General features: G+C 40.0%; 1 protein-coding gene across 2 annotated transcripts in view; it reads left to right on the top strand.

Moving 5' to 3' along the window:
• The window catches only part of CHRM3 (cholinergic receptor muscarinic 3), a 263713-nt gene extending 245306 nt beyond the window's left edge, over window positions 1–18407 (top strand). For both annotated transcript variants that reach the window (XM_062573655.1, XM_062573656.1), the window contains one exon: window positions 16564–18407. In XM_062573655.1, coding sequence (XP_062429639.1) covers window positions 16564–18391 — 1828 coding nt within the window. In that variant the 3' untranslated portion in view covers window positions 18392–18407. The remainder of the gene's footprint in view (window positions 1–16563) is intronic.
• Window positions 18408–19560: the final 1153 nt, after the last annotated feature.

The raw sequence follows: 19560 nt of genomic DNA, 5'->3' as shown, positions 1-19560 counted from the left end.
AAAGAAGGAAGAAATTGGTTCCCATCCAATTTTGATATGCATCTATTTAACAAATAAGTGATCTGAATTTATTTGCCTTTCATATCTATCAACTAAAGTGGATATTACAGTAAAAATTTTTTAATGGAGTAACCTGCCTTGAAGAAACGTTCTAAAGGAGAAATTATTTTTTGTCAATTCACTAGATTTGCAAGCTAAGACATTCTTTTTTAATATCGATGGAGATTTTTTGGAAGACAGTTAAAAGAGAGAAGATTATAATATGAATACGATTCTTTATGGGACATGGTCAAGTACTTGAAGCAGCCAAGAAATGAATGATGTATATGTGAAATAAAGGTAAAACTACGTGGGTTCTCCATCTACTGCTAAAATGAGTGCAGTGCAGAGTGCTGCTTGTCTGAGCATGTATCAATTATCCTTGTACTTTTTGTTAGCAGTGCTGATGGTCTCTTGGCCTATATTTTTAGATTATCGCTGGTGCTCCCTGCCTTTGACTAGAGCAAGACACTGTTAGAAAAAGTGGGTAGCTAAGATTTGGCCACTCAGGTTCACAACCTCAAGGCTTGATACCCCTAGTATTCTTGCTGGCTTGATTTCTTCCCTGAAGTTTCCACAAATGAAGGAGAAAGCCCAGCAAATATCACCTTTACTCTCAACTGAACTCTGATCTGCAGTATTGTAAAGGCTGTAGCTGGAAAGCTGATTTGTGCTGTTTGCATCCCGATTCAGCCATGCACCTGGATACATCCCAGCCAGTTGAAAGTACCACAAAGTCAGTGCTTGGAGCTGAGACAGCATCCCAAGGACCCTGCTGGGCCAGGGTCTCCTAGCCAACCTTTCTTGTTTGGCACATCCAGAGAAAGAACTTCCAATCTGCAGTTGCCTTGGGGTAATGAAGGCTTCAGGTAGGTTATTTCCTCTAGAGAGTTTGTGCATTATATTCAACTGAATCCACAATCATGAGCTCCCTCTGTGCCACATCCCATCATTCTCTGAAACTCCCTGGTGCTAGACTCTGCACTATGACTGGAGCTTTTGCTATCTGCCATTTCTGTCTGATACCACAATCTCCATTTCTTGCTGCTTCTGCTCTGGGCTGCATGTGCCGCCCCATTCAGATGCAAGTGAACGCGCATGCCTATGCGTATCTCCAGTTTCTCTTCCTCTAGAAGCCAAGTTCCACAATCTAAGTATTACAAAGGCTTGTTTTCTTCAAAATATTTCTATTTTATATTACAAAATAAGAGGGATGAAAGGTTTTGAAAATGTGTTAAATTGCTGAAATGGAGAAAAAAAGGAGTTGGAATTACAAACAAAGTATGTTGAAATAAATTTAGCGCAAGATCTTGCAGCTTTGGAGTTAATGACAATATTTCCAGTGACCTCAACTTTTGTTGTTTTCCAACTCTCACTTTTATAAGTGGAGCAGAAATTTTTATTTCTAGTTCCCAGAAAAGCTTTTTGTTTGCTTTATGAAAGGAAAAACAAGTACTGATGGGTAGAGAGACTCTAACGAAAAATTAATTCATCCAGGTCATATAATTTGAAAATTATCTCTCATAGCAAATAGCTGTCCTGTTTGTTACTCCTTTCTGAATAAGGTCATCAGAATGGAACAGTAGAAACTCTCATTTCTGCTGACACTTTGCCTCTCAGAAGTTGTTTCCTCTGGTACACTAATGAATCTTCTTTGTCCTTGTCTGATATAATTTACCTCTACCTTGGCAGCAAAAGTCACTTCCTCCTGTGAGTAAATGAGTGATAAAGGACAAATAGAAGGGCACAAATGTACAAGTGCTATCGAAACACTCATCTTTGAGTTTAAGATGACCGCAGCTGCAGACGTGCAGTGTTTCCCTGGCAGTTGAAAGCACAGCCAGCTTGAGAATATTGGTAGATTTATGTGAATCCTTAAGAGTTGCAGCTTATTTGAATTCACTAATAAACTGGAGCCTGGAGGATGCTGACTGTATGGTTACCTTTTCAGCTGGAAATAACCTGTGTTAGGTAAACAGGAATAAAGATTAGCAAGAGCAGTTGATGAAGGAGCATGGAAAAGCAAGCTGAGATCAGAACAGGCTGCAGTGAGATTTAAGCACTCTTTCCCTTAGCTCAAAAGCTGAAGAAACCATTAATACATAACAAAGTGATTCAGAATTGTCCTTCGTGGGTATGTCTGGGCTCTTAACAGTGTTGCCAGTTCCCTGGTCCTTGTCCTTCTATTGATCATTTGCAACTTAGTTAACTTAGTTACTTTTCTGTAATGTGCAGGTACCACAATTTTCTTCAAAATCTATGTGAACTAATGAATTATCACTAAGCTCAGTGAAAATGCGGACAATCTACATCTCTGAACTTCCGCCACATTTGCTGGTTAAGGGTAGAAGACACTGACTGCTAAATGCCTACTGAAAGCCAATAGGTACTTTTCTGTAATGTTTAGATACCATGATGCTTCAATTTTCCCTAAGCATTAATTTAGAAAAAATTATTTTATACATTCAGAATTGAGAATGCTAGGTCTGGAGAGTAAATTCAGCACCATATTGATGTTGATGATAAAATCCACAATACAGCAAAAAAATCCAGAAAAGCCTATTGTGTATTTTATTGATGATACAGTGATTCAGTGAAATCCTTCATATTCAATAGTGCAGACAAAAATTAATGTTAAATGTAGCCTTAGACACCATTATACCAGGGATTAGTTTTTCCTACAATGAGTTTTTCAAAGCAGATGTGATGGATTTTATTCCTACTGGAGATACCCGTAGACGTGGCAGTCGGTTCTGAACTGATATAAACCAAGTGCACCTTAAAACATAAATAAATGAACAAATAATGCCTGCGTTAATAATGCTAAGTGATGCGCATCGCTATTTAAAACAATCTCACTGAGTGACTGGAGCAGTGCTGCTCCTTCCACACGTGGTGTTTGTCATGTTTGGAACCAGTCCCGAGGGACATATGATACAGAAAGTTTTCATGTGTAGACGAAGACTTTATATTGATCCAGAAGCCCATTTTATTGTGACATCCCAGGCCATTTTTCAACCCCTGTGCCTGAAAAAGGGCCAGCTTTGGGCTTTGGTGCATTGCCAAGGGAACCAAAGCAGGGAACAGTTGCTGAGGGTCATTTGCTTATTTGTTTTTTTTACATCTACAAGCAGTATATTAAAGTTCGTGGATGAAGGCAGGACTCAGAGTCTTTGTAGCCATGAAGATTACTAAAAATCCCACAGCTAAACACTGTGCATAGATAAAGTAGTGGCTGAGGCACATTGCTACGCCTTTCAGTCATGCCCATCTAACTCGTGTGGCTAGCAGTAATCACACACAGCAACAGTGCTCGACCTTGTGAAGACTGAGGTTCTTCAAATGTTGATGTAACATTTGCATATTATATTCACATTCCCAATAACATGCTGATATTCCATGCACATCAGTTTTGGATTGACCCCCATTATTGAGGGTGAGTCTTATAAAACATGCGCGTCACTTACCCAGGAAAGATAAAAAAGACCGTGAGGATGTGCACGGGGTCAGAAACGGCCCAGGCGCTTGCTGTGTCTGGCCGTGGAGTCTCCTGGGGAACCACCACCGATTTCATCTCACGTTTCCTCTGCCCCTCCGTTCGGGTAAATCCGGGCAGCGCGTTTCACTCGTGCTCATTAAGGCACCGGCCAGGGGCTCCCTGCTGGTGACTTTCCCCAAGCCAGCGTGCCGTCAGTGCTCAGGGCTGTGCCAGCACACATTCATATCGCCAGGAGCAGCAGGGTACCAGACAGGCCTGGGCACAGGTTGCTTTCCTCTTTCTCATGTGTCATTTTTAATGTCTCCTCCTTTTAGCAGCTTTCCCCTCCTCCTTGCTCCCATGAGATGGTGCAGAACCAGAGTGGCCCCAGGCAGTGGTTGTTTTGGGGGCTAAGGGGGGGGATTTGTGCAGGCACATGTTTTGGTGGCAGTGTGTGCAGGAGGAAGGACTTTACTAAGGGGCAGATGTCTGTCTGTCCTCACCTGGCCTCAGCTTGCTGTGCTGCATCCCCCAAACTCCCCACTCTCTCTGGAAACCCATTTGTCTTCTGAGCTCTGTTCTCCATGCTTTGAGCATGTGCGATCAGATCTCAGTCTCAACTGAAATGGTTGAGAATCCGAAGTTCCTGAGTGAGGGATTTTTTTTTTTTTTTTTTTTTTTTTTTTTTTTTTTTTTTTTTTTTTTAATGTGAGGTTTTGGTGCCTGAAAGTCTAGGAGGCAGTGTGGCTTTTTATTCCTCTTCACTAAGGTCATGGCTGGCGCTTTTGCTGCCACACATAGGAGAAATGCAACACTGATCCATTTCTAACATACGGCAAAACAGTTCTGTGTGCTGGTCTTGCTCTGTAAGCACCTTTGTCTTTGCTTTCCTACCCTTTGAATTTCTCTTTGTGCCATGACACACTAAAATGTAGGTCCTTTAAGGCAGGGGCAGTTTATTCATTGCTAAAGCTGGCAAGTGCCTGGCATGTGTTAGTGGCACCTGCAAATTATTTTGGCCTCTGGAATTTGATCCTGCTACTGACATATAGACGTGGACAGATTGGGAATTCATGGCTGAAAAGTAGGGTGCTTACATACAAATGGTGAGGTAATTAGTGTGAATATCAAGAAAGCAGTGTTAAAAATGTAACACAACATAGAGCAGGTACCAAAGAGAGACTTCCTAAGCCTGTGTACAGGGGGCATGTGGCTGCTTTGCTTCTCTGTATAGTCTTTGGCAAAAGGGGCAATTGCAGCTTAGTAACTTGGTACATTTTGACATTTTGATTTTACTAAACATATGGTTTTTTGTCATGACTACGCAGTCTGATGTATGATCTCATTTTTACATCATAGATTTGAGGAGGAGAGTCTAATAGCTTTAAATCTTTTCTGTGAACAAATACCTCTCACACAAATCTTCTTGCTTAATTTTGAATAATTCATCAGTGAGCATGATTTTCCTAGAAGGCTGTTACAAGCTCTAGCTCCTCCTGATATCTTCACTCCGTCGCTTCTAGACCCCTCTCGTAGCTGTAGCTGTGGCTGGTAATGGCCTTGCCTGCTTGCAGGGCAAGCCGTGAGGGCTAACACGGGAACTGATGACAGGGAATTGCTGCTTGCAGCTAATGGAAATGTCCTTTTACCTGAAGTGATTTTGTTGCTACATTTAGCTACAAGACTCCTTGTTCCAACCAGACGGTTTCCTGCGTACTCTCCCTGCCGTCAGCGCTGGCTGTTTGGATTCACGAAGGGAGTGATCAGATTGACTCTTAGCCATCTTTTTACCACGCTTTACCTGTTCAGTAGTTTTACCCTCTCTCAAGTCATTCCTTCCAGCAGATTTGATAATGTGTCCCTTTTTATCTTCATCCAGTTTGCTGTTGTTTGCCCAGTGACATTTCATGCAGGGCCCCAGAAGGTCTGACACACAAACGTTGGCAAGCAAGTGCAGCTTCCATTCGCTTTTCACCTGTTAGCTCAGGCTTCTGGTGCAAAATCTTGCTGCAGTTCCTCTTGCAAGGAGCCCCCAGGCTCAGGACAGCCTCTGGAGGGGGCATATCTCGGCCCCAAGGACAAGCCTCTCTGTGAACGTGGGTAACCATCTCACAGCGCCTGCAAATGGGGCTGCGCCAGCCGTACTCGACTTAAAAAGTCTCCGAGAGCTGTTGCTGGGGGCACGCAGGTGCACAGGAGAAAGAGCCGACACTGGCTGTTCTACATTTAAGTCCTTTCTTCTGCAAAAAGAGCAGCAACTTCAGGTTTCCCTTTCTCCGTTGCCCCCAGCAAACATCTGCATCCATTTGCTGCGTCTGCAATCTGCCCACAGGTAGCAGCAGGCACTTACTTTATTAAGATTTCGCAGTCTTAGGCTTTTTTACCCATGTGTATCACTACAGAACTGCCAAGAAAGGTTAATAAAAACAAACAAACAAACTAAAAAATCCCTCCTGAATGCCAGCCAAAATGGGATTTGTTTTCTGATCCGAAAAAGAATTGGTCAGATAGACCCACAGCAACCTGGAAATACAGCTCACTGCCAAACCAAAGGATAAAAGTGGGGCAACTGGAAGATAAAAGGCAGAGGGATGGAAGGAAATACTTAATACTTAATGAAGCATTAATACTTCTGATGTGGGCCAATGGAGGCAGTGAAATCGCGTGCAGCATGCATCCCTGTTCTTACTGTAAGCATTGAAATTCCTCTGACCTTTTAGAGCAGGAGAGGATTTTTCTAGGTGCAGATTCTCTTTCTTCTAGCTTTCCACTTCCTTTCCATGTTCCACCTACCATCTGACCGACCTGTCAAGAATAGGGAAAATTTTTTCCTTCTAATTTAGCTAGGACTCCTAGTGAGTGTTTTTTGTCGATTATCCCAGACTTTGATGGGCTTGCAGAATACAGAATTTTTAGGCTTGACAGAGTAAATACAGATGATCATTAGTCCACTTTACCTTCTTAGTTTATAAGCAAAACTATGTTACTTAGATAGCAGCCTTTATGCCTAATGTAATTAAATCTCCACATGTTTTTCTATTTTTCACATCAAAATGGATGAAACCTAAAAAACAGCAGCCAGGAAGGAATGCAGAAAACCATGAGTATATTAGCTATGCAGTGAGTGCAAAATTTGTAGATACACAGTTACTGAATTAAGAAATGGTCTTTCTGTTGACAGAACGATTTGAACATTTTAGAAGCTTGCAGACAAAAACCTGCAAAGACAGAGGTCAAGGTCTTCATTTTGTAAAATTGCAAATGCAGAAATTAAGGAATGCCTGTGCATTACTAAGCTCAACTTCAGTGTCCTTTCAAAGTAAGGTGGTGTTACTTTAAAGATCCGAGTACGTGACTCCTCCTGTACGGTGTGGAAATCCTGCGACAGATGTGAGGATGGACTTCAGTTCCGCATTGAACTTATTAACCTTCCTTTGTCCTGAATGTTTATATATAATCTTTATACCAGAATTGCAAGAGTATAGTTGTAAAACTGTAAATTCTCAGGATATGTTTCAGGTAGGCAAAAAACTCAGATATTCAAGCAAATAAAGATATAGCAACATGATGAAATGCTAGTTGGAAGAGGAACCTGTCACAGGGGTTGCTAACAGCCATTATGTAGGATAACTCAAAATAAACTCAGTAGCATCTCCTACCCCTCTGAGCATCCCCATCAGGACTGTTTTCATTGGTCATATCTCCGTTTATGTTGCTTTGTAGCTGGAAAAAGCAAACAAGTAAAAAAATTGGGAACAAACCCTAAAAAAGATTATATCATTGATAATATTATTTAATACCTTGTCTGTATATGATTAAATAATAATTACTTACATTTATTAAAACTTCCAGTGTCTGCTACCATTGGTTTCCAAGGGACTTTATGTACCTGACAGCGTACATACAGGGAGTTTGAATTTGGAACAGATCAATTTGATTAAGTTACAGGATTCCACCAGGACTTTCTGTTGTGTCCATTTCAGGAAAAAGGGAAATTAAGTCAGGATACAGCACAAAACAGTTGTTGGTAATTTGGCTCTTAGTTTGATTCAAACGTATGCTATCTTACTAGTTTTAGAATATTTGGATTTTATGCATTTGTTTGAGCTACTATCCCTATCACAGAATAGATATAATTTAATTGGTTATAATTTCCACTTACATATGTAGGCTATAAGAGACTACTTAGAATTTTTGTTGCCAATTCCAGATCTTTGCTTCTGAATAACTGCTGTGCCACCTAGTGGGTATTGTACTACACTTTTAAGCTACTTAAAGAGATAACGGGAGAATAATGAAACTTGGTGTTGGTACTGATGCAAATATTTACTGTGAAATGTGGAAACAAAGAATTTTGCCTTTTTCTATTTGATTTAGTAGCAAAGTGTTCCATTAACATAAACATTTTTCATTTCAACTGTATCACTGCATTTCGCTTGTGGTTTTATTAAAGTAGCATAAGTTACAGAAAGGACACGCACAGCACCAGTCCTCAGAGAGCTCTCTTCTCCCCCCGGCAGTAACTCCAGTTCTTAGTGAATCACTAGCACATTTCATATGCTTTTATACTTTGATCAGGTTATCAAAATGAAGGAATATTTCCAAACCTCAAAATCAGGAATTTCCAAATTATAATTAAATACATAAATGCACTGAAAATGTCCATTATCTGACTAACTATTTTCTACTTCACTTGGGAAATATTTTGCTGTTTCACTGCTGAAGTATTTGCACTTGGGACCAAACTAAACTATTTAAAAAACTTACATAATTGTGTGACTTAAAGTGCTATTTAGAACAAATAATAAACAATGGGATTAATAACATAATGTTCTGACACACAACGTAAAACTATGTAAAATTTCCATTTCAGTATAAATAGTTCCTGTGTCCAAATATCTGCATAGATTTCACTGTTGACAGCTATTTCTTAGCAATTTCTTCCTCTAGCTGAAACCTCTCAATAATTCTTTCTTTCCACTTTTTAAGTAAACCATCTGTGCAGTGTAGGAGTGTTGGTTTTGCTGTGGTAGGTAGCAATAATATTTCAAGCAACAGGGGGAACAACAATAAATTTCCATTAACAGAGTGCTAATTCCTAATACTGTTCAAGCTACATTATTCCATCTTCTGTAAAACTGCCAAACTACCTCTCCTTAACAAAAGCTGTATTAGGTGGCGTTTATATTTAGCACCTGCGTGCAATGCGTTAGACAGTATAAAATGTAGTGTTCCGCAAAACTGCAATTTCAAATGGTTTAGGTTTCTGTCATGCTCAAGAGAACTTTGAACTCATGGTAGTTACCAGATTTAAATAATGTTTCATATAACAGGACCTGAAGCCAAGTAAAAATTGACATCTGGACTGGCGGCTTTGATAGCTCTTTGCTAGACCTAGATGTAAACACAAATTCTTCTATGATTTTCCCTAAATAAATAACACAGCATATCTCTTATCTCATTTGCTCTCAGCAGCATTTGTCAAAAAAATCTGAGTTTCAGCTTGAAGTTGACAGAAAATGAAATCACTTTCCCAAGGAAAAAAACATAGGTTTTGAAATGGCAAAAAAAATGAAAACTACAGTCTGAGTTTTTATTTATGCTTTTTGTCTTATTTGTTTTCCCTCCTTTAAAAAGATTTCCAGAAAAAAAATTTTTCAATTTTCTGGCTTCAGGGCTTGACAGAATTTTGTCATTTCTTTTTCTTCTTACAGACAAATGAAATTGAGAAGAGTTTTTCAGGTGTCCTCCTTAAAGTTCAGTGTCCAGGCTCTCTGTCTTCTCTGATATTTGAAAAATTTCCATACTTTCATTTCCAGGTTTCTCTGATGGTATTTTGTGCCAGTGGGACAGATTTAAAACAAAAATATATCTATTTTTATTGCATAACCAATTGATTACTTTGTTTTGAAACAGCTTTGTTAAAGATAGTCAGGGAAAAGAGGCCTGCTGATGAGGTCTGTTGCTCTGTAAATATTCTCAAAGGTTGATATTCACATTAAATATTGATTTTAAACATATCCAAAGATTACTTAAAGTAGGATTGGAAAGCAAATATAGTAAGATTTACAAAGGGCTTCCTGTCTTATCTGATATGTGCTTGATAACAGGCTCTTCTTCTTGATATTAATTTGCTCAGACATGATTATTTTTTATAGAAGAATGGAGTGTTTAGTAAAGGAAAAATTCACTTAGAAAACTTCATTTTTTTTGCATGTGTAGACACGTATTTTTCGTGCGTATTCAAAATGTTCTGTTGATAAGCATTTAACACTATCTAGGAGGAAAATGTACTTAAGGTTAAGAATTCACGATCTTTTATTTTCCATGGCCATATTTTAACATATGATCTTTAAGTATGTCTTTGAGAGTATTGCCCGTGGAGTCAATGGCTGGCCTTCTGTAAGCAGACAGTCGAGTATGTACACAGAAATGCGTGCAGCGAAGTTTTAAATCAGGATTGGGATTCAATATCATAATAAATAACAAAATATTAAGTAATACTGTGTTAAAAGTTTTATAAACAGTAAAATGAAGAAGTCTCTATGAAGTTTGTTTTTTTCCCCAAAGGAAAAAAAATGCCCTTATAATGCATAAACAAGATAATTATGTGGCTTTTTCTTCTTTCATTTCGATCTAGCTTCATGTTTAAATTCAGCCTGCTAACCAACCCTGCAGCCAAAGCGCCCAGGCCCCAGATACCTACAGTGAACCTACTGTCCTGAAGTTGGAGGGGTCTAAAGCGAGTAAAACTATCAGTATTTGGCTGTAAGTCTGACCACTTTTTGGACCACATGGCCGTTTCCTCCAGTATCCATTAGGCAAACGGCACGTAATGTTAACAAACCTCCCTGGCAGAGCAGCTGGCTGGGGGATTAAATAATGTCCTGTCTCCCCAAGAAGGCACCTCTTAGTTTTAACAGCTACGTCTGATTAGCCAATATTTAATCTTAATGGAGCAGGACCTAATTTGTTTTGGTTTTCCAGAGCTCCAAAGTCGTGGGCGCTTCCCACGTCAGGCTTTCCCGGGGCTTCACTTTGTTCGTGGGAGCCCTTGGGAAAACACCCGCTGAGTGCACGTGCCAGCGGGTGACCGGGCCAGGTGCTTAAGCCGCTCTGCTACTTTACCAGTGTCGGAGCAGTCCCTCGGCTTAGGTCGTGTCAGGCCTGAGCTCGGCAGCTCACTTCCAAAGGTTCTACCTGGACGCGTCTTAGAGGATTTCAGAACAGGATTTCTCTGAAACTAAAAGTCATGAGGCAAATGTGTGTTGAGGCACCGAGTCTATGGAATAAGCAATAAATCACACAGCTGCACTTGTTCAGCAAGCACAGGTATCTGTTAAAATCACTGTCCTTTTAATCGTGCAGACCAGGATTTTCATTTGTTATTTATAAAATGTATTTGGAAAAAATATGCAAGGGAATTCTGCAGTTAGGCAGCAGATTCAGCTTAGATGAAAGTCCTAAACACGAGGGATCAGATATACACATCTGGATGTTTGAAATGCAGCCTGAGTTTTTTTCTTTTCCGGGCCTAATGGTAGCACAGTATTTATTCTTATTTATATAGCTGTGTAAATAAGCAGATGTTTCCACTGAAATCAATATGTACTAGCCATTAGAACATATCAGTATTCAAAGTTATGTTTTTACCATAATATAAAAACCTTCAGTGAAGCAACATTACACACAGTAAGGTGTTTGGAAGAGTGAATATTGTAAAGGTAAATGCAACGTAAGCAAGTAGGACACAGATGGAGGCTGCAGATGCAGTTGGGCACCACCAAAGTAGACCTCCTCGTGCAAGTAAAGGGGAAATGGATTGGAAAACCAAGGAATAAGAGAGGCTCTTCCCACAGCCCAGGTGCCTTTCGGTGGGCCTGGCAGGAGCCAGGGGCTGCAGCGCTGGGGCCAGCTCAGCCTCCGTCGCCCTCACGACAGGACATTGCCCTCCACTGACGGCAGGGCAGCAAAGGAGGCAAATCGGGTAACTCTGGTGCCAAACGTTAGATTTTGTAAATGCTGAATATGAATATGAAACACATGATTAAAGAAATAAGTTTCATGTTTGCTCCCTGCTATGCCTCACACAGCAACAACAGAGCATAATAAGCAAATAATCATAGCAATCATAGAATGGTAAGGTTGGAAGGGACCTGTGGAGATCATCTAGTTCAACCCTCAGCGTAGCCCATGACCTTGACATTAGAAGCACCACGCTCTAACCAACTGAGCTAAATAATACCTTTCAGACTTCTCAGACAACACTTAAACAGGCATGAGATGTTACCTTGTAGAGTTTTTCTAAGTGTATGTGTGAGGAGGGGATGCTTTATGCCTTTCATCTCCCACTCTCTGCCCCTAATGTTAGTGAAGGAAGGTCTGCACCCTACAACACTAATCGTATCTGGCGTATAGTTGGCAAGCACAGTCATTGCAGATCTCTCATGCTGCTGTGACCTCACCCCGTCTGAAAGCGCTATAAAAGATGTCTCGGCTTCCTAAACATAACACTGCAAAAATGAGGTTTTCCACGGATCCTGTTTGATGCGAAGACTTCCGTTTCGCTGTGAGCAGCCACCCTGCCCCACAAGCAATGTGCGAGACAATCCCTCGGCAGACAAGCGGCAAACAATCACCTGCGGAAGTGGTTAAGTGGTTGCTCGTGAGCAGTCACTCGCAACTGAACAGTGTTTTTGTTTCATGCATTCAGTGAGTAGTGCTTCATCATCTCCTTCAAAGGAGAATGCTATTGTACGTTAGGTTTCCATTGCCTTCATTGATGATTTTTGAATATGTGAGATCTCCATTTGTATAGATATACCATGTGTAAATGGTCCTTTTTGGTCAAGGCAAAGGAGTAGAGTTGCTATGAGCATGTGTGAAGAGGTTTGAATGAAAAACAAGAGTGGTTCCCACCCAGGCCCTCCGACTGCCGACTGCCTTTTTGCAAATGCCTTTCTGCAGACTTTCATCTCAGCAGCGTAGGTGGGATGAGTCTATCTCGCACCGTGCAAGTTTGACTTCTGCAGCTTCTTTAAAGCAGTGTGAGACAAATCCATGAGGATGTGTTGTGTGTGTTTGGTGACCTGAACTAAACGAGCTTCATAGTCGGAAGTGGTATAACCAGAGGAGACAAAGGAAAAAATACATTCTGTCCCACAGCTTCTCTAATAGAGGTCAAGTACACGGAGAAATTGTTTCAGAAAAATTCACGTAGATTTTCTTGAAAGAAGCAGCTTCACAAGTCTGTAGATTTTTGATTGAGAAAGAAGAAGAAAGATGACCAGATAAATATCATGTAGCAGTACAGATGAAAGAGACCGCAGTGAACAAGTTACACGCTGTAGCTTACTTTTTATCCATTCATGCTCTTCTAAGTCTTGCCTTCAAAAGCTTGCCTACAGATGATCTTTGGAAAAGCACAAAATACTGGTCTTTCTTTTAGAAATCTGTTGTCCAATTGTATGTTCTTGTTCACTTATTTATAGCCATTTTGTGAAATAGACCTCAGTGTATTTCTTTTTATAGAGCCATCTTCATGACTTCACCTTCTTATTAGCCATATATCTAAAGATACTGAAACTTCAGTTGGTCAATGCTTACTTTGTGAGCTAAGCTTTGTTCATAAAAATGAACACATTGGTCATTCCAGTACGCTGTATACAGGGAATCTTCCTGATCTGATGTTAAAACTGATGACCACTTTGCTCTGCCTAATCATTAGAATAGGTAGGGACAGTTCTCTTAAGGAGAGTATTTGGTATTTGGCCAACATCATGGTATAGATAAATGTAAAATGCTATGGCTCTTTAGTGTACAGTAAATGGATGATTTGCTGGCATCATATTTTAATTATAGGGATAAATGCCCCCCATACCAGTGGCCTTCTTTCCAGCATTTTTAGCAAAGGATTTGCTTCTTTCCCTTCCCCTTGTCATGTTTCATCACTCACACTGGTATGAGCATTCACCATACACCGTTCTTCCACCCACCACTTCCTCTTCATGCCCTAAATCCTTTGGAAGACGCTTGCATGAAATATGTATTAGATACAAATTATGCATTATTATATATTAGGTACAAATTCAGGGCCAGTCTTCAATATGTTGAATGCTCTCTTTTCTTGCTTCTTAAATATCTTGCATAAAGCTGATAAGAGTTGTTACTCTGATTGTTTTATATTCTCTAATAAAATTTCCCATAAAGTCTGAATCAGTCAGGCAGAAGAAGTGTGTGATAGCCATAGAAACAGACAAACACATATCTCAATAGCCACATATAATACAACACAGACTGAGTTGTAGAAGCTTTATTTGCACCTAAGTATGAGAAATTGAACTGAGAACATGGGAAATTCTACTTAACTTCTACATTCCTTCAAAGGATTAAGTCATTTTTATAATATATAATATTATAGTTACAATGTGATATGATATCAGTGTAAGGTGTGTGACTAGTTAGTGTTGTGTATTTGTTCTAACTGCCTAGGTTTATATAACTAATTCTTTAAAACACATAATTATAGGTTACCTGCCGCTATTCCTATTTTGCTTTTCTGCTTCTTTGCAGTCTTTCCTTCTTATGCATCTGCTTAAAGACAAGTGTACTACTTAACATTCCTGACAGCTCTCTTTGAATGTCTTTCCTTTTCTGATAAAATAAACAGTGAGTGAAAAATGTCATTTTTTCTATGAGAAAATGAAATTTTCATTTAAAAATGAATTTTATAGTATATGGATAAAACACTCCACAATATACCAAAGTGAAAAAAGTTTGGAAAAATCTCTTTCAAAAACAATTGCTAACTTCAATTCATTTGTGAAATAATTTTATATTTTTCACTTCAATTTTCTTATCAGCAAAGTACTAGTAAGATTAATGAAACAATAATATATCCTAATAATATCTCACATGGTAAGTCATATCCTGATATTAGTTCTCATTTCATAATGGTGAGAACGGTCTAATTTATTTTTGTTTGTAAAGTATTAGGTACAGCTTAAACATTTCATCTCCTTTCCTAGATCAAAGTGTCTACTGTTTGTTCTGTATTAAAGCAGATTGGCACTTTGATCTAGAAAATAAGATAAGCATTTATTGTATCAATTAGAACAGCAGCTGTTTTCAAAATCTGTGTGTTATCTGGAAACCTATTCCTAGAAAAAAAAATACAGACACTTTCTGTTATCATATGGCTCAATGTATCAGTACTACTGATAGTAAAGGAATAATTGAAATGGTATAAAATAGTAAATATTTTAGAGGAGCAGCTTGACAATTAAATTTTACCAATGTGTATAGAGTCTTTTTATGTGAAAGTTCAGAAACATTTCCTTCATATCCACTTTTCAAAGAAAATAGAACTTTGATTTAAAACAACTTTATTTCCCTTTCTAGATTTTATATTTCAGTAAATGTAGTTTACCGTTTATAGAATTCTTACCTTTTCTTTAAAAAAAAGAAATTGCTAGTGTTGCTCCAAATTTAGAATCTCTGTTCAGGAGAAGAGTTGAAGTTAAAATGTGTGATTTCCCAGAGCAATATTGACTCTTAGTATTTATGTTAATATCTTATGTGATAAAAGGATAAATGCATTAAAAATGGGTTGAATTATATTAGGGAAGGAAACCTCACTGTAACATTTTATTAATAATAGTGGCAACTTAATATCTCATTTGCTTTAGATCACTAAAAATGTTTTCTATGTTAATTACTGTGCATGAGGTAAGTGAACTAAGTATTGGTCCGTTTACTACGTATATCAAAGGAACTGCAGCATTTAAAATCATGTAGTCCCTTATGGCTCGCTAACAAAACTACAAGTACAGTTCAAGGGAAAACAGAATGTAGAAATTAATTAAGAACCTAAAACAAAAACTCCTCTTCTGGTTAAATATTTTGTGTAACACCAGCCCATTTTGACTCATTAAGTCATGTCGTTATATTTTGAGTCTGGAGTGATTCACAGTCAGAAAACAAACAACCATTTGAGTTGCACAGCATATTTTGTTGAATATTTGTCATCAGCAGAAGACTTTTTCATAAGAATTCTTGCTGCTTGAGGAAAAAAAATTATTTCTAAAAATGAATCTAGTCATTTGACCACAGAAGTTAATGAAATAAGGGACATGCAAATTCCTATTCTGCGCGTGACTTCATTTTACATAAGTACTTGGGGAAAAGGTTTAAGGTTAATTATGAATCTCTTTTATGCTTTTTTTCTCTTTTCCAAAATTGTTTAATGATTTCTCTGACATCTGCCAAACATTTTTTCCTGACTCTAGAGACCATACTTTCAAAGGAAATTTTAACAGCGTTGTCCCAAAGACATTTGGAAATCATTAGACATACAAAATCCTTAGTCCATGAATACTGCCACGTGCAAAAAGTACTACTGAGAACTTTCAGTACCTTTATCAGACAGCCAAAATGTCAATGAAAATGAAGAGATCTGTACAGTCTCAGGGGATGTGGTAGCCTCTGACAAACACTGAAACAAAGCTGACTTTGTATATCTATACTTTAAATAATGAAAGCTGAGACAATATTGGGTTTATCATTAGCTGTAGCTGCAGGCAGCTGAGGCTGGAGCTGTGTTTGGCGAGTGCCACGGGAGCACTGGGGACCAGCACTGACTCTGTCCCGGAGGGTGTGGAGCCGCACATGTCTGACATTTGGGTTTTGAAGGCCTGGGGATAGCAGGCTGTTGAGGTGTAAGGTTCAGGGCCAATCCACTAAAAAGTTAGGGGGCCATTTTCATGCTGTTTTGAGTTCAAATTCTCTTGGGATTTTAGGTATCCTGTGACTGGATATTTTGAAGGAAACAATATGCAAATATTATAAAGAGTCCAGATTAATCACAGCTGTAAGTTGAGCACTGCCACATATATATTTGACCTAGAAAGGATCACAGACATCTTTGCTTGTAATGATAACTTTCAAAGTGCTTGGTTGATTTTATGCATATGAGAATTTGAAAAAAAAAATCATGTACTGTCGTCACTTGCTCACTTCGGTGTTTTTCTGTTTTGTTCTGTTTTCAGACTATGTCAGAGAGCCACAATGATCATGCACAATAACAGTTCAGCCTCCCCCCTGTTTGCAAATGTGAGCACCTTCTGGAACAGAGATTCCCACGGACTAGGACTACTTAATGAAGCGGCATCGCTCATTGGCAGCTATGATTTCCCTCAGACAACAGAGAGTTTTCCCTTCTCCGCTGTGAGATCAGCAAATACATCCCTAAATGCTACAAGCAAAGACCCTCTGGGTGGACACACTGTCTGGCAAGTGGTTTTGATTGCTTTTCTCACTGGGATCCTTGCACTGGTGACCATCATAGGAAACATCCTAGTGATTGTTGCATTTAAGGTTAACAAACAACTGAAAACGGTCAACAACTACTTCTTGCTGAGTCTTGCTTGTGCAGACTTGATCATTGGTGTTATTTCTATGAACCTCTACACCACATACATCATCATGGGCTACTGGGCTTTGGGAAACTTGGCCTGTGATCTTTGGCTCGCCATTGACTATGTTGCCAGTAATGCCTCCGTCATGAATCTCCTTGTTATAAGTTTTGACAGGTATTTTTCCATCACTAGGCCACTTACATATAGAGCCAAACGAACAACCAAAAGGGCTGGAGTTATGATTGGTTTAGCGTGGGTCATCTCTTTCGTTCTTTGGGCCCCTGCCATCTTGTTTTGGCAGTATTTTGTTGGGGAGAGGACTGTGCCTCCCGGCGAATGTTTTATCCAGTTTCTAAGTGAACCTATCATCACTTTTGGCACTGCCATAGCTGCCTTTTACTTGCCAGTCACCATTATGAGTATTTTGTATTGGAGGATCTACAAGGAGACTGAGAAACGCACCAAAGAGTTAGCAGGGCTACAGGCTTCAGGCAGTGAAGCAGAGGCGGCGCGTTTTGTACACCAAACAGGCAGCTCCCGGAGTTGTAGCAGCTACGAGCTGCAACGGCAGAGCATGAAACGCTCCTCCCGGAGAAAATACCGACGCTGCCACTTTTGGCTCACGATGAAGAGCTGGGAACCAAACACAGACCAGGGGGACCAAGAGCACAGCAGCAGTGACAGCTGGAACAACAACGATGCTGCTGCCTCTCTTGAAAATTCAGCCTCCTCCGACGAAGAAGACATCGCTGCAGAGACCAGAGCCATCTATTCGATCGTGCTAAAGCTTCCTGGTCACAGCGCCATCCTCAATTCCACAAAACTACCTTCTTCAGAAGATTTGCATGATTCAGGGGATGAAATGCAGAAATCCGACATAGAGTCAAAGGAAAGGAAACCTAAAAAGTTGCAGCCTCCAAAAAGTTTTCAGGATGGTGGAAGTTTCCAAAAGAGCTTTTCAAAGCTTGCAATTCAGCCAGGGTCAGCAGTAGAGTCAGCCACAGCATCTGACGGCATTTCGTCAGTGGCCAAGACATCTGCAGGCTTGCCTTTATCCTTCAAGGAAGCAACCCTGGCAAAAAAGTTTGCCTTGAAGACCAGAAGTCAGATCACCAAACGAAAACGAATGTCTCTTATCAAAGAAAAGAAAGCGGCACAAACGCTCAGTGCCATTTTGTTGGCCTTCATCGTTACCTGGACTCCATATAACATCATGGTTCTGGTGAACACCTTTTGCAAAAGCTGTATCCCCAAAACTGTCTGGAACCTGGGGTACTGGCTTTGCTACATCAATAGCACAGTGAACCCCGTGTGCTATGCACTGTGTAACAAAACATTCAGAACCACTTTCAAGATGTTACTGCTGTGCCAGTGTGACAAACGGAAACGACGCAAACAGCAGTATCAGCAAAGGCAGTCCGTCATTTTTCACAAGCGGATCCCTAGGGAGGCTTCATAGAATAGTATTTTTTAAACAAATAAAACAATAACGAGGGAGGATGGGATGGGATGGGATGGGGAGGGAGGGTGGTTCCAGGGTGCTGATTCAAACATTTAAACATCAAGAAGTGAAAGCAGCTGCCAGGCTTATGTATCCTTTTAATAAATCCAGTTTAATATAAAAAATCAAATCCGCATTCAGCAAAAACTAACAAACTTCAACATTTTTACTAAGGAATGAAAGACTTAATAAATTTTTCCTACAAAATTGCAAGAAGCTGTATAGCAATTATAAACCCATTACTGATCTGCCCAGCTCTTTGATTGTAATCAACTCTGGGATCTCAGGTAAGCACATCTAGCTAGCCCAACTCTTCTGTTCCCAAGGAATCCAACAACTTTTGATTCAAGTCACGTACAGACATAGCAAGCTAGCAAAACAGAATTATGACATTATTTGAGACACTGTATAGGTTGCAAAATTGCTTCTTGTTGTCCAAGTAGAGCTTCCTGTCTGCTCCTCTTCTGGTGTATTGTTAACTGTATCCCTGACTCCTGATGGCAAAGTATCTATGTGTGCAGCTCATGTTATATTATATGTGTGTGTGAGTGTGTATGTATGCATAACATACATTCACACCTCTGCAATACACACATACCAGGAAAGAGGTGAACTATTGGTCTAGGTTTTTTTTACAGGGCCCCCTATCACTGTTGCATATGGATGCAATAAAAAAAAATCAGAGAATCATTTTATTAATATATTTCTCATTACTTGCTGCCTGAAATTGGAATTTATCTTTGAAACCAAAAGAGTGTACACAGATTTAAAATGGAGCTAACCAAAGCATAGCCTGTAAACCTAACAGTCTACAGCCCTTAATATGGGGCACATGTCCGCTAGACCCTTAGTGCTGAGCACCGGATCTCTCCCCAGAGTGATCCTGCCTCTTTGAAAGATCTGCAGGAACCAAACCCTGTGTTTGGCCAGACACAGCGTCCTCATCACCGTGGGCTGTAGGGTGGTGCGAGCCCAAACGCGCGCTGAGCAGGGGCGGCACACAGCTGTGGCCGCAGAGGGAGCGAGGCCGCTAGCCGGCCACCTGCCTGCTGCGAGGACGGCTGTGCTGCTCCCGGGGCGCGTGCTCACGCCGGGGTGCCCTGTGCCGATTGCACCCCAGCGGCTGC

This window comes from Rhea pennata, chromosome 3 (genome assembly GCF_028389875.1).
Source record: "Rhea pennata isolate bPtePen1 chromosome 3, bPtePen1.pri, whole genome shotgun sequence".
In the NCBI taxonomy this organism is placed as follows: domain Eukaryota; kingdom Metazoa; phylum Chordata; class Aves; order Rheiformes; family Rheidae; genus Rhea; species Rhea pennata.
Note: the sequence above shows the minus strand (reverse complement) of the source record. Positions and strands in the feature narration are given on the sequence as shown.